The sequence below is a fragment of the Scyliorhinus canicula genome, chromosome 10 (assembly GCF_902713615.1).
Source record: "Scyliorhinus canicula chromosome 10, sScyCan1.1, whole genome shotgun sequence".
NCBI lineage: Eukaryota > Metazoa > Chordata > Chondrichthyes > Carcharhiniformes > Scyliorhinidae > Scyliorhinus > Scyliorhinus canicula.
The window spans coordinates 106,542,900-106,556,315 of record NC_052155.1 but is presented as its reverse complement, the minus strand read 5'-3'; the positions used below and the strand labels follow the sequence as shown (position 1 = coordinate 106,556,315).

General features: G+C 43.2%; 1 protein-coding gene across 3 annotated transcripts in view; it reads right to left on the bottom strand.

The window, feature by feature from the left end:
- Positions 1 to 6,739, bottom strand: part of adhfe1 (alcohol dehydrogenase iron containing 1) — a 75,136-nt gene extending 68,397 nt beyond the window's left edge. For all 3 annotated transcript variants that reach the window (XR_005462086.1, XM_038809502.1, XM_038809503.1), the window contains exons 1-4: positions 6,631 to 6,739; positions 2,608 to 2,645; positions 1,334 to 1,377; positions 1,137 to 1,190 (exon numbers count right to left, since the gene is read on the bottom strand). Coding sequence is in view for 2 of the 3 variants with exons in the window: in XM_038809502.1 (XP_038665430.1) it covers positions 1,137 to 1,190; positions 1,334 to 1,377; positions 2,608 to 2,645; positions 6,631 to 6,683 (189 nt within the window). In the remaining variant the exon portion in view is untranslated. The remainder of the gene's footprint in view (positions 1 to 1,136; positions 1,191 to 1,333; positions 1,378 to 2,607; positions 2,646 to 6,630) is intronic.
- Between the last annotated feature and the right edge of the window lie 6,677 nt (positions 6,740 to 13,416).

Sequence of the window (13,416 nt, the reverse complement as noted above, 5' to 3'; positions counted from 1 at the left end):
CATACCTCAGCCAACGTTGTCTACCTCATATGCTGCAGGAAAGGATGTCCCGAAGCGTGGTACATTGGCGAGACCATGCAGACACTGCGACAACGAATGAACGGACATCGTGCGACAATCACCAGGCAGGAATGATCCCTTCCAGTTGGGGAACACTTCAACAGTCAAGGGCATTCAGCCTCTGATCTCCGCGTAAGCGTTCTCCAAGGTGGCCTTCAGGACACGCGACAACGCAGAATCGCCGAGCAGAGACTTATAGCCAAGTTCCGCACACGAGTACGGCCTCAACCGGGACCTGGGATTCAAGTCGTATTACATTCATCCCCCACCATCTGGCCTGGGCTTACGAAATCCTACCAACTGTCCTCGCTTGAGACAATTCACACCTCTTTAACCTGGATCGGTAAAGACGTAATTACCTGCAAATGCTCGCATTCTAAGCATTGTCTTGCATCTTTGAATTTGTCTATATACAGTATATGGTTCTGGAACATACCTTCTTCATTCACCTGAGGAAGGAGCAGTGCTCCACCCTACCCCCATAAACCAATAACCCTGCATACCTTTTTAGAAATTACGTGTAATTTGGCATGGCCAATCCACCTAACCTGCACATCTTTGAACTGTGGGAGGAAATCGGAGCATCCAGAGGAACCCACACAGACCCGGGGAGAAAGTGCAAACTCCACACAAACAGAAACAGTCACCTGAGGCCAGAATTGAACCCGGGTCCCTGGAGCTGTGAGGTAGCAGTGTTAACCATTGTGCATTTAAAACTATGAAAGGTTTAAAAGAGTGGATGTAGTGAGGATGTTACTCTTCCACAGAAAAGCATATCCAGAGGTCAGCATTATAAGATCATCACCAAGAAATCCAATAGGGAATTCAAAAGAAACGTTTTTACCAAAGATTGGCAAGAATGTGGAACATGCTACCACAGGGAGTGGTTGAAGCGAGTAGTACCAATGTGTTTAAGGGGAAACTAGTCAGTTAATTATTTAAAGCAACAAAGAGATTTTGATGAGGAAAGGTGGAAGGAGACGAGAGTGGAGCATAAACACCAACATGGACTGGTTAGGCTGAATGTCCAGTTTTTGTGCTTTCAATGTATGCTATTTCAGAGGTCAACCTCTTACCATACCAACTTCATCTGTCACCCCTTCTCCGTATCGAATATTTGAACAGGCCATCTGAAACAGAACCAACATACACAGAGATTGTCAGCTTTGCAGAGGGAAAACAACTGTGAATAATGTTTAGAATTTTCCCACATTATTTTGATGAAATTATTAAGTTATAAAAGGCCACGACTTATTAAGTGAAATATTTGTACCTCAAAAGCATAGTCTGTTGTCCTGCTTGTAACATTTCCTGGAGCTGGAACACATAAACATCAATACTGAAATGCATTCATAGCTTCCAATCACCGCACTGTAGAAAAATGGGAACTTCTACATTTCAACCAATTTACGGTGACTGTAGCACTAACAGGTCAGACAGCATAGAATGTTTCTACAGCACAGTAACTAGCACTAACTGGTCAGACTGTATAGAATGTTTCTACAGCACAGTAACTAGCACTAACAGGTCAGACTGTATATAATGTTTCTACAGCACAGTAAATGGCACTAACTGGTCAGACTGTATAGAATGTTCCTACTGTATAGTAACTAGCACTAACTGGTCAGACTCTATTGAATGTTTCTTCTGTATCGTAATTAGCACTAACTGGTCAGATGTGCAGATAAAGGTACAACAAAGTTGATGTTTCTCACTGATGTTCAACAACAATCAGCTATTTTGGAGAGATTAACCAATTTTAAATCCCTGTGATATCATATGCCTGCTAAATACATGGCAAAATTTTCAAATTAGATACAGACCAGCTCTTGAATCCGATTTCAAAGGTGTAGGCACTTAAACATAAATTAAGCTTTACTACCTAAAAAAAAAATCAAATTCCTAATTTTGAACAGCAGGGATAATAATAATAATAATAATCGCTTATGGTCACAAGTAGGCTTCAATGAAGTTACTGTGAAAAGCCCCTAGTCACCACATTCCGGTGCCTGTTTGGGGAGGCCGGAACGGGAATTGAACCCGCGTTGCTGGTCTTGTTCTGCATTACAAGCCTGCTGTCTTAGCCCACTGTGCTAAACCAGCATTAATGCGTTAAAAAATGTAGGAAAAAAACTGTTTCCTTCAAAGCTTACAAAATCTGATGTCTAAATCTAATTTTCTGTTTGGAAATTATGATGTTCACACCGTTGTGGCCTATCAGCCAGTTTCACATTCTACCACACAGAAAAACATGGGATAGCAAAAAGGCTTACATTTCCCAAACTTTGCAGGAGTTAAAACAACAAATTCCTCTTTCAATTTAACCAGATACATATAACTATTTACTTTGCTAAATATGATCCTGTCATTCACAGCGCACAGCCATTTACACAATGTTATTTTCTTGAATTCATGAGTGGATCCTTCAGCACCTGCCTGCTCTTTACTTTTCTACTTGATTGCTGAAATATATTTTAACTAGATTATTTCCTATCAAGTTATATTCTATGGTTAACAATTAATAATGTTCTCAGAATAGAGTATTACCTTGTGAGTAAGTGTGAGAGTGAGCAGGACAACGACATCTGCAAACAACAAAAGATATTTAAATCATATTACTTTTCTCTACTTAGCACAAATAATCAATCACAAAAATTGCTGCAGTTAATAATTATCCTTCTACCAACATTTGGCATTTGCATATGTCAAATACTGTTAAACATTTGATATACTGTGTGAGGACCAATGATTTTAGGCTGGATTTTCATGTGGGGCTCATGAAATGAAAGCGGTCTCATTTTTCGACTTTGGAAACCCATGCCTGTCCCCTTCTGCCCATTCCCTTCATATTTCCATATTCTGGAGACATGACGGGCAGAGTTTGGCTTTTCCGAGTCCCAAGACAACATTGAAGAATTGCGAGTGCCTAGGTGGGCTGGTTAGAAGCCCTGCCTTACTTCACAGGAACATCAGTTCTTATCCCCACACACTCACACTCTCATAGGATACAGTCTGGCCAGTTAGTGCTAGTTACTATACTGCAGAAACATTCTATACAGTTTGACAAAGCCGAGATTCATCTTATCCATCATCCATGGCAATTTTTGTGGGCCTCCTTCCAGTCCCAGCAACACACACTATTCTCTTCTGGCGCTGTTGGGGCTGCAAGAATTGATTGACAAGCATATTGCCAGGATTGAAGAATTTTGCCAATTGTGGGATTGTATAGGCTGGAGTTGTTTTCTTAGAAGAGGAGGCTGAGGGGAGACTTGATTAAGGCATCAGTGGTGAAATGGATAATGTGTCTGATTACGGATCAGATGATTGCAGTTTTGACTCGCTTCTGACGTTCTCTTTGGATATGCTTGTGGCACAACAGTACCACACTCGCCTCCAGATCACAAGGATGCGTGATGTTCAATCAAGACATTCAAGAGAGCATTAGATGATTTATTTCAGTAGAAACGATGTACTAGGCTATGGGAAAAAGGCAGGAGAATGGCACAAAGTCACAGTGCTCATTTGAAGAGCCGGGGCAAAGACAATGCGCTGCATGGCTTCCTTCGGTACTGTAGTGATTCCGTATAAAATTATGTGAGGCCTTGATAGGGTAGGGTGGAAGAATCTAGTTTCCTTAGCAGAGAGGTCAATAACCCTCATTGACCTTCCTAGTTACCTCCACAAAAACTACAACCATGTGAGTGAGATTAACCTTCCCTTAAGAAATCTATACTAAGTGTCCTTGGCTAATCCATAGCTTTCCACCTGATCCTCAGATAGTTTTCCAGTAATTTGCTTACCATCAAAGTTAGGCTGATTGACTCTGAATTATTCTGTTTATCCCTTCCTCCCTTTTTTAAACAATGTTAAAAGTGATCCAGCACCATTTCTGAAGCTGGGGGACATTGGTAAAAATGTTGCAGCCTCCGCCATTTCCTCCCTCCCAATCCTCTGACACGAATTTACCTTCAAGTAGCTGTTTCTAGTACATGCTTGCTAAACCTTGGATTCTCCGGTTGCTGATGTTGAAATCGGTTGGAGAATACTCATTTCCAATGAAATTTGGGGCGGTGCCGATTTTGCGATGCTCTGCCTCCTCCAAAGCTGCTTACTCTAGGAGTGCACCGCACGCCGTAACGACGGCTCAGGACGTTGCCTGAGACCCACCCCCAATGCTCCGCCCCCAACTGGCCGAATTCCCGATGTCGTGGGCCTCTCATAGTCTTACCGGTCGGGAACTCGGCATGGCGACTGCAGACTTAGTCCAGCCCCGTCAGTCGGGGGAAGGCCGATCCGCGGGAAGGGGGGACTTTGGTAGGGGCTGGGGGCACTGTTGGGGGCGGTCCGGGCTTGCGGGCCGACCAAAGTGAGGGCACTATTTTGCAGGCTGGGACCACGCGCGGCCACCGCCATGTTGTACGGTGCGGCCGCTGCAGGCCGCCGCCGTGCGCATGCGTGGCCATGGACCTATCATTTCTCTGGGCCGTATCGCCAGCTCGAACCGTGTGCTCTACGCTGCCTTCCTGCTAGCCCCCCCCACCAAACGGAGGATCGGTGGCCATTTTGCACAGAATTTTCAGTTGTAAAAGGCCACCGTTCCCACACTGGCCTCAGGACATAGCCTGAGAATCGGAGAATCCAGCCCCACATCTCAGCTTGGCAAAATTAGCTTGATTGTTCCCTCTTAGGCTATCGTTGTTTATGCTCACAGCCACAAAATTCTCTTCCATTTGCCCAGCTTCATTTCCTAAAACTAAATCCAGAACTGTCCCTTCTTTCTTGTTGGGATTGTCTGTATTGGAAATGTTTTTCCTGAATCCATTTTAAAACTTTTGCATCCTCTAGGTCTTTGACAATGATTTTATCTCAGCTCATATTAAGGTTGTTGAAACAACCTACCATTACTGCTCCATCATTTCTGTACTTCTCAGCAATTTGCCTACATATTTGCTTTAGTCTCTTCCTCTGACATTTTGGTGATCCATAGTATACTCCCAGAAGTAGGACTACACCTTTTTTCAACTCATCTGGCCTCATTTGATATTTCTGGCACATGACAAGGTCAGAAGGGGGGGGGGGTATTCGCCGATGATTGCCCAGTGTTCAGTATCATTAGTGACTCCTCAGATACTGAGAGTCCATGCTGGCATGAAAAAAAACCTGGGGCGGGATTCTCCCCTACCCAGCGGGGCGGGGGTCCCGGCGTAGGGGAGTGGTGCCAACAACTCCAGCGTCGGGTCTCCCCAAAGGTGCGGAATTCTCCGCACTACCAACCATTGACCAAAAACTGAAGTGGACCAGTGATATAAATACTGTAGTACATGCAAAGTTTATAGGCTGGGAATTCTGTGGCTAGTAACTCACTTCCTGACTCCCCAAAGCCTGACCACCATCTATAAGGCACAAGTTAGGAGTGTGATATTTTTTGCCTGGTTGGGTGTAGTTCCAACAACACTCAATAAGTTCAACACCATCGAGGACATGGCAACCTGCTCGATTGGCACCCTCAACCACCAGCATTCAATGCATACCATCTACAAGATGCACTGCAGCAACTCACCAAGGTTCCTTTGACAGCACCTTTCAAATCTGAGACCTCAACAACCTAGAAGGACAAGTGCAGTAGATGAATGGGGAGACCACCATCTACCTCTCAGTTCCCCTCCAAGTCACCATCCTGAGTTGGAACTATATCGCCTATCCTTCACCATCACTGGGTCAAAATCCTGGAACTTTCTTGCTAGCAGCACTGTGGATATACCTACACCACATGGACTGCAGCAGTTCAAGAAGGCAGCTGACCATCACTTTCTTATGGGCAATTAGGGACAGGTAATACATGCTGGCATACCCAGCAATGCTCACATCCCATGATCAAATTAAAAAAAACATCCCTCCAAAGAGCTGATCATGACTTTTCACCAATGGTACGAATGAAAGAAGTTACCAATTAAAGATTTAAAACAGTTGTTTAATCTTCTGGTAAAATAATCTACTGTCTATCTTTATATCTAAATAATACATATGCAGTACACACGCTGTGGGTCCACGGCACTGGTAAATTCTTGCATATAAGGCCCAAATTGAGTGTTGAGAGCGGCACAGTGCCCCTCAGTGTCCAAAGATGTGTAGTTAGCTGGGGTTACCGGGATTTAGGGGGGGCTAGGGGTTGGGAGAGTGCTTTTCCAGAGGGTCGGTACAGACCTGATGGGCCGAATGGCCTCCTTCTGCACTGCGGGAATTCCATGGAGCCAGTTGTGTGGCTTCCCTATTAGGGATTGCTGCATTGACGCTGCAGGCGCGGGGGCGACAGGTACAAATGAGCGAAATTATAGAACAAGATTGAAAAGCCGGTGTCCTTGAGGACTGACATCTCGGCAGCAGCTGTACATGGTGCGGCCATTCTGGATTGAGTGTTAGTACAGGCACTGTGTCTGCTGATCTCAGCAACACAGATTTACAAAGGGCACCGATCGGCCAACAACGCAGCAGTATTAGCAGCGGCGATAAGACTACCGGAGAGATCGATTCGTTCCATTCAAAGTAATTGCTTTGGTCTTGGCCACTTACGATGCCTGTTGCAGCTGCTTCAACAAGTGAACAATTCTCTCCCGACCGGCCATGACTTTGAGACAGCCGACAGTGAAGAACTATGGGATAGGGGGAAGAACACCCTCAGCACTAACTAAACATATGCTCAGCTTTGCTCTAGTATTTAAAAAATCTCAGCAGCACTTACTGATAGCCAGCTGTCGGCACAAAACAAAAATACAGAACCTGCCCGCACAGAAGAAGGCCACTCTGCCCATCTGGCCTGTGCCAGCGCTTGAGAGTTTTCCAATTATTTGCTCTTTCCCTGCAGCCCTTCAAAAATTTTCCTTTTAAACTATATATGACCTCAGCCGAGATCAATAAAAAGAAATCTGAAAGCCAAGATTCCATGCTTTAAACAAAATAACTGTTACTAAACAAGAATCAAACAAAACAAATACAAAATACTATCTTGGGTACTACCTAGACTCTACAACATAGACTCAACATAAGATAAACATGCATTAACGGGAGAATTGTGGTTGGTTCTCAACTATAAGTACACATGGTTGATACTAAGACAGATTTCACAACTTGCCCCCTTTCAGCATATAGGCCATCATTCTCAGTCACACAATCCTTCAAAACTCTGTCTTCCTCACAAAGATTTTCAGTCCTCTTTTTCTAAGATTTACCTGATCCTCAGCAGACAGCAGGGCACAACCAACCTGAGTTTCATGGGCACAACTTTCAGAATTGGTACATGTTTGCAGAACCTCATTAACTCTGCTTATGGCAGTCTGGATGGCACAGACCCATCAATGTTATCTTCAAATACAGAAACAGCCTATTCTCAGCTTTTTGATCTAGATTCTTCAGCCTGCTTGTACTGCATTTCTGGGATCATTATCTTCATCTGAGCTCTGATAGTTCTGTGTACTTTTTTATAGTTTCAACCTGTTTCAGTCTCACCAGAAGTTTTGGATTCTGATCTGTGTCAGTCTTACTGAATATATCGCTCCCATTCATGAGCCCTTATCCTGTGTATCAATCTTTTGTGCAGCACTTTATGTTTTGGAAATCCAAGTATACTACATCTACTGGTTCCCTTTTATCTATGTTACTAGTTACATCCACAAAAAAATCTAATAAATTTGTGAAACAGGATTTCCCTTTCATTGAACAATGCCGCCTTGTTCTAATCATACCATGATTTTCTAATCACACTGTTAAGATTTTCTTAATAGATTCCAGACCTTTCCTGATGACTGACGTCAGGCTAACTGGCCTGCAGATTTCTATTTTCTCTCTCCCTCCTTTCTTCAACAGCAGTGTGACATTTGCTAACTTCCAATCTGCTGAGACGGCTTCAGAATCTAAGGAATTTTGAAAAATTGTAGTCTGTGCATCCACCATCTCTGCAGCTATCTCTTTTAGAACTCTCGAATATAAGTCAGCTGGTTCTGGGGATTTGTCAAGTTTGAATCTCTTGAGTTTCTCCAGTGCTTATCCTTTGCTGATATTCATTACATTCATTTACTCACTCTTACAACTTTTAGGTTACCCTTTATTTCTGGAATGTAATTTGTGTCTCCTACAGTGAAGACAGGTGCAAAATATTTGTTCAATGTCTTTGCCATTTCCTCATTCCACACGGTACTTTCTCCTGTCTCTGCTTCTAAGGGATCAATGTTAACTTTAGCTACTGTCTTCCTTTATATATACTTGTAAAAGCTCTTACAACCTGCTTTTCTATTCTCATATTCTACTTTTTCTCTTATCAGCGATTTGGTGACTCTTTTCTGGTTTCTAAGACACTCCCAATGCTCAGTCTTACAACTATCCTTTGCAACATTATAAGTCTCTTTTTTTAATGCAATACATTCCTTAATAAGCCACAGATGGATCTTTCTCACTGAGGTTTACTCTTTCAAATTAACTCATTTTTGTTGAACAGTTTCTTTAATTTTTTTCCCGCTGTTTATTTATATATTTATTCATTTTATTTGTTCCTGGGATGTGGGTGTCGCTGGCTGGACCAGCATTTGTTGCCCATTCTTAATGGCCCTTGAGCTCAGTGCCTGGAGTCACATGTAGCCCAGAGCATATAAGGATGGCAGATTTCCTTCCCTGAAGAGCATTAGAGAACCTGATGGGTTTTTAGGACAATCAACAGTGGTTTCATTGGTCATCATTAGACTTTTAATTCCAGATGTTTTACTGAATTCAAATTCCGCCATCTGCCATGGTGGTGTTCGAACCCAAGACCCAGAGCATTACCCTGAATCTCTGGATTACTAGTCCAGTAGCAAAACCACTACGCCACCGCCTCCCCAACACATATCTTATCTATTTCACAAAATTAACCTCAGCAGCTCTCCCTTCACTCTCTTTTTATTGGCTTTGTTTAAAAAAAAATTTGTTCAAAAATGTGTTTGTTTGTGATTGGAGTATGTTGTTTTCAAACTTAATATGAAATGATCACTATTCCTCAATGGATCTTTTACTATGACAGTACTAATTAACCCTGCCTCTTTGCACAATGCTGGATCTAAGATAGGTTTATCATTCTCCAGGCGGTGGCAACCTTTCCTTGACTTTTTGGATCAGAGATAGACGTTCGGGGTCGTGGCAGCAGCAACCCGGGGGGGGGGGGGGGAGGGGGGGGAGGGGAGGGGGGGGAGGGGGGGGGCAGCAAGGGTCGTGGGGGGACATGCACGACTGTAACGCAGGCAAGTCTGCTCGCTGCTCATGTCTGAAACTGTAGGCTGCCTTGTTTGTTAAGTTGTTGCTTGGGGGGGGGGGGGGGGGGGGGGGGAGGACTGGTGCGCGCGAGAGGGCGGGCGAGGGAGGGATATTTGCCTAGAGGGATTGTGTTGTAAATAATTAAAAAAATTAGTAGGGGTAAATGTTTGTATGGAAAAACTCTTTCAATAAAAATTATTTTAAAAAAAAACTAAGGGCATTCAAATGGTCATTGGATAGGCATATGGACGATAAGGGAATAGTGTAGAGGGACTTTAGAAGGGTTTCACAGGACGGTGCAACATCGTGGGCCGAAGGGCTTGTACTGCGCTGTTATGTTCTATGCTCTCTCCTATGTATGCACTGCACATTATTGAATTGGAGTTACAAAGAACCTGGATAATTTTGGATAATTTTGAAACCTCTGTTTGAATTTGCTTCGATAGTTTCAATGTGTGGACTAAAAATAAACTTTGAAACAGTAAATCATTTAAAAAAAAAAAAAAAAAAATAAGATAGGTTTATCCCTCATTGTTTCCACAACATATCGCTCTAGGCAACTATTATGAAAGCATTCTACAAACTGATGTTTCAGATCACTTTTGAAAATTTGGTTGGTCCAGTCCATATGAAAATTAAAGTCACATGCAACTATTGTATTGCCTTTGTTACAAGCTCCAGTAATTACTTGTCACATCCAGTGGTAGACAATTACACAACTCACTGGAGGAAAAGACTCAATCATGGAGGAGCCTAGCACATCAGTGAAAAAGAGAAGGCTGGAGCATTTACAACAATCTTCAGCCAGAAGTGCTGAGTGGATGATCCATCTCAGCCTCCTCTAGAGGTTCCCAGCATCACAGATATCAATTTGGTTCACTCCACATGCTATCAAAAAACAGCTGAATGGCCTGAATACTACAAAGGTTAAGGGACTTGACAATATTCCGGCAGTAGTACTGAAGACTTGTGCTCCAGAACTTGCTGCGCCCCCAGCCAAGCTGTTCCAGTACAGCTACAATACCGGCATCTACCCGGCAACATGGAAAACTGCACAGGTATGTCCTGTACACAAATCGCAGGACAAACCTAACCCGGCCAATTACTGCCATTCAGTATATTTTCAACCATCTGTAATGTGATGGAAGGGGCCATCAACAGCACTATCAGGTGGCACTTGCTTCGCAATCACATGCTCACTGATGCTCAGTTTTGGTTCTGCCAGAGCCACTTAGCTCCTGACCTCATGGCCTTGGTTCAAACATGGACAAAAGAGCTAAACTCCTGAGGTGAGTGAAAGTAGCTGCCCTAGAATCCCTGCAGTGCAGAAGGAAGACTTTTGGCCCATCGTGTCTGCACCAACAGTCTGAAAGAACATCCTACCTAGGCTCACTCCCCACCCTATCCCTGTAAGCCCATAATCCCACCTAACCTTTGGGCACTAAAGGGTAATTTAGCAAGGCCAATCCACTTAGCCTGCCAATCCATTTAACATGCACCTCTTTGGACTGTGGGAGGAAACCAGAGCACCGAGCGAAACCCACGCAGGCACAAGGAGGAAGTGCGAACTCCACACAGACAGTCACCCAAGGCTGGATTTGAACCCAAGTCCCTGACACTGTGAGGCAGCAGTGCTAACCACTGTGCCACCATGTACCATCTGCCAAGATGCACTGCAGAAATTCACCACAGCTGCTTAGACAGCACTTTCCAGACCCACAACTACTATCATCTAGAAGGAGAAGGGCAGCAAATGCATGGGAATACCACCACCTGCAGATTCCCCTCCAAGCCATGCACCTTCTGATTTGGAAATATATCACTGATCCCTCACAGTAACTGGGTTACAATTCTGGAAGTCCCACCTTAACAGTACTGTGGGTGTAACTACTCCACATGGACTGCAGCGGTTCAAGAAGGCAGTTTATCATCACCTTCTCAATGCTAATTAGGGATGGGCAAGAAATGTTGGCCTAGCCAGTGATGCCCATATCCCACAAATAAATTTAAAACTTGTTTAATGCTGTGTCAAATAGTGAAATTACTGTTAGCGGGCCTATAAACTCCTTCCACCCATGTTTTCTGGCACGTGCTATTCATAATTTCCACCATACTGATTATACTTCCTGGTTTTCTGAGCCAAAATCCTTTCCCAGTGGCCTTATGCTATCCTTTATTATCGGGGCTCCTTTTCCATTCTGCATACATTTTGAAATCCAGAGATTGTTACCTTTGGTAGTTCTGCTTTTCAATTTAGCCCCTAGATGCTCATACTCCCTCATCAGAACCTCTTTCCTAGTCCTGCCTATGTCATTGGCATCCATGTGGACCACAAATATTGGAATCTTTCCCAGTCTCTCCAAGTTCCTCTGAAGCTCAGAGGCAACACAGCCTTCAGGACTCACACTTTTGGCTATCGAGAACAGTATCTATTCTGCTAATTATACTGTCCCCCACTACACCTACAATCCGTTCTACACCCCCACTTTATTAGCTCCCTGCACTCCAGTGCCGTGGTCAGTATGCTCATCCGCCCCCACAGTCCCTGCCCTCGTCCATACGAGCTGCAAGAACCTCAAAACTGTTGGCCAATTGAAAGGGCTGAGTCTCCTCCATTAGAAATAAAAGCTGACATGTCTCCTGCACCCGATGGCCTGCATCCTTGGATCTCAAAAATAGCTGCAGAGATATTAGATGCATTGGTTGTGATCTTCCAAAATACCCTTGACTTTGAAAAGATCCAAAAGATCGGAAAATTGCAAATGCAACACTTCTAATCAAGAAAGGAGGGAGACAGAGAATAGGAAACTATATGCCGTGAGCCGAACATGTGTCACAGGAAAATGCTCAAATCTATTAAGGACATTTAAAAAGCCATAACACAATCAGGCAGAGTCAACATAGGTTTGTGAAAGAGAAATCATGTTTGACTAATTTATTAGAGTTCTTTGAAGTGTTAACAGGCAAGGTGAATAAAGGGCAAACTATAGACATGATTTCCAAAAGTCATTTGAAAAGGTGTCACGTCAAAGGTTACTAGACAAAATAAGAGCTCGTGGTGTAGGGGTAACATATTGACATGGATAAAGGATTGGTTGTCTAATAGGAAGAAGAGAATAAATAAATGAGTAATTTTTGGGTTGGCAAGCAATAACTAGTAGAGTGCCTCAGGCAACAGTGATGTGACCTCAATTATTTACTATCTATATCAATGGCCTGATTGAAAAGGGACCAAGTATATGGTGGCTAAATTTGCTGATTATACAAACATAGGTAGGAAAGTAAGTTGTTAGGAGGACATAAGGAATCTGCAAAGGGATATAGATAAAAGGTTAATTGAGTGAGGAAAAATTTGGCCAATGTTGGAAAATGTGAACTTGTCTACTTTGGCAAGAAGAATAAAAAAAAACAGCATATTATTTAAATGGGAGAAATTGCAGAACTCTATGGTTTGGTCCCTTGGCAAATGAATCACAAAATAGGTTAGTATGCAGGCACAGCAAGTGATTAGAAGGCAAATGGAATTTTGGTAGTTATTGCTAGGGAAATCAAGTCTTAACATTAAATATTGCTACAGCTCTACAGGGACTTAATAAGATTGCATCTGGATTATCATACATACTTTTAATCTCCTTATTTAAGAAAGAATATAATTACATTAGTAGCAGTTCAGAGGAGCTCCTCACAACTGATTCCTGGAGTCAGCTTATGAGAAAAGGTTGAACAGGTTGTATCTAAACACTTGAGTTTAATCAAATGAGAGGTGATGTTTTGAAACATACTTGACAGGCTGGATTTGGAGAGGATGGTTTCCCCTGTTAGAAAATAAAGGTAGTTTATGTATTGGTAAACATTAGCAATAAGGTGTAGTTTCATAGAATCATAGAATTTACAGTGCAGGAGGCCATTCGCCCCATCGAGTCTGGACTGGCCCTTGGAAAGAGCACCCTCCTTAAGCCCACACCTCAACCATATCCCTCTGACCCCTCCTAACTATTTTGGACATTAAGGGCAATTTAGAGTGGCCAATCTACCTAACCTGCACATCTTTGTATTGTGGGAGGAAACCGGAGCACCCTG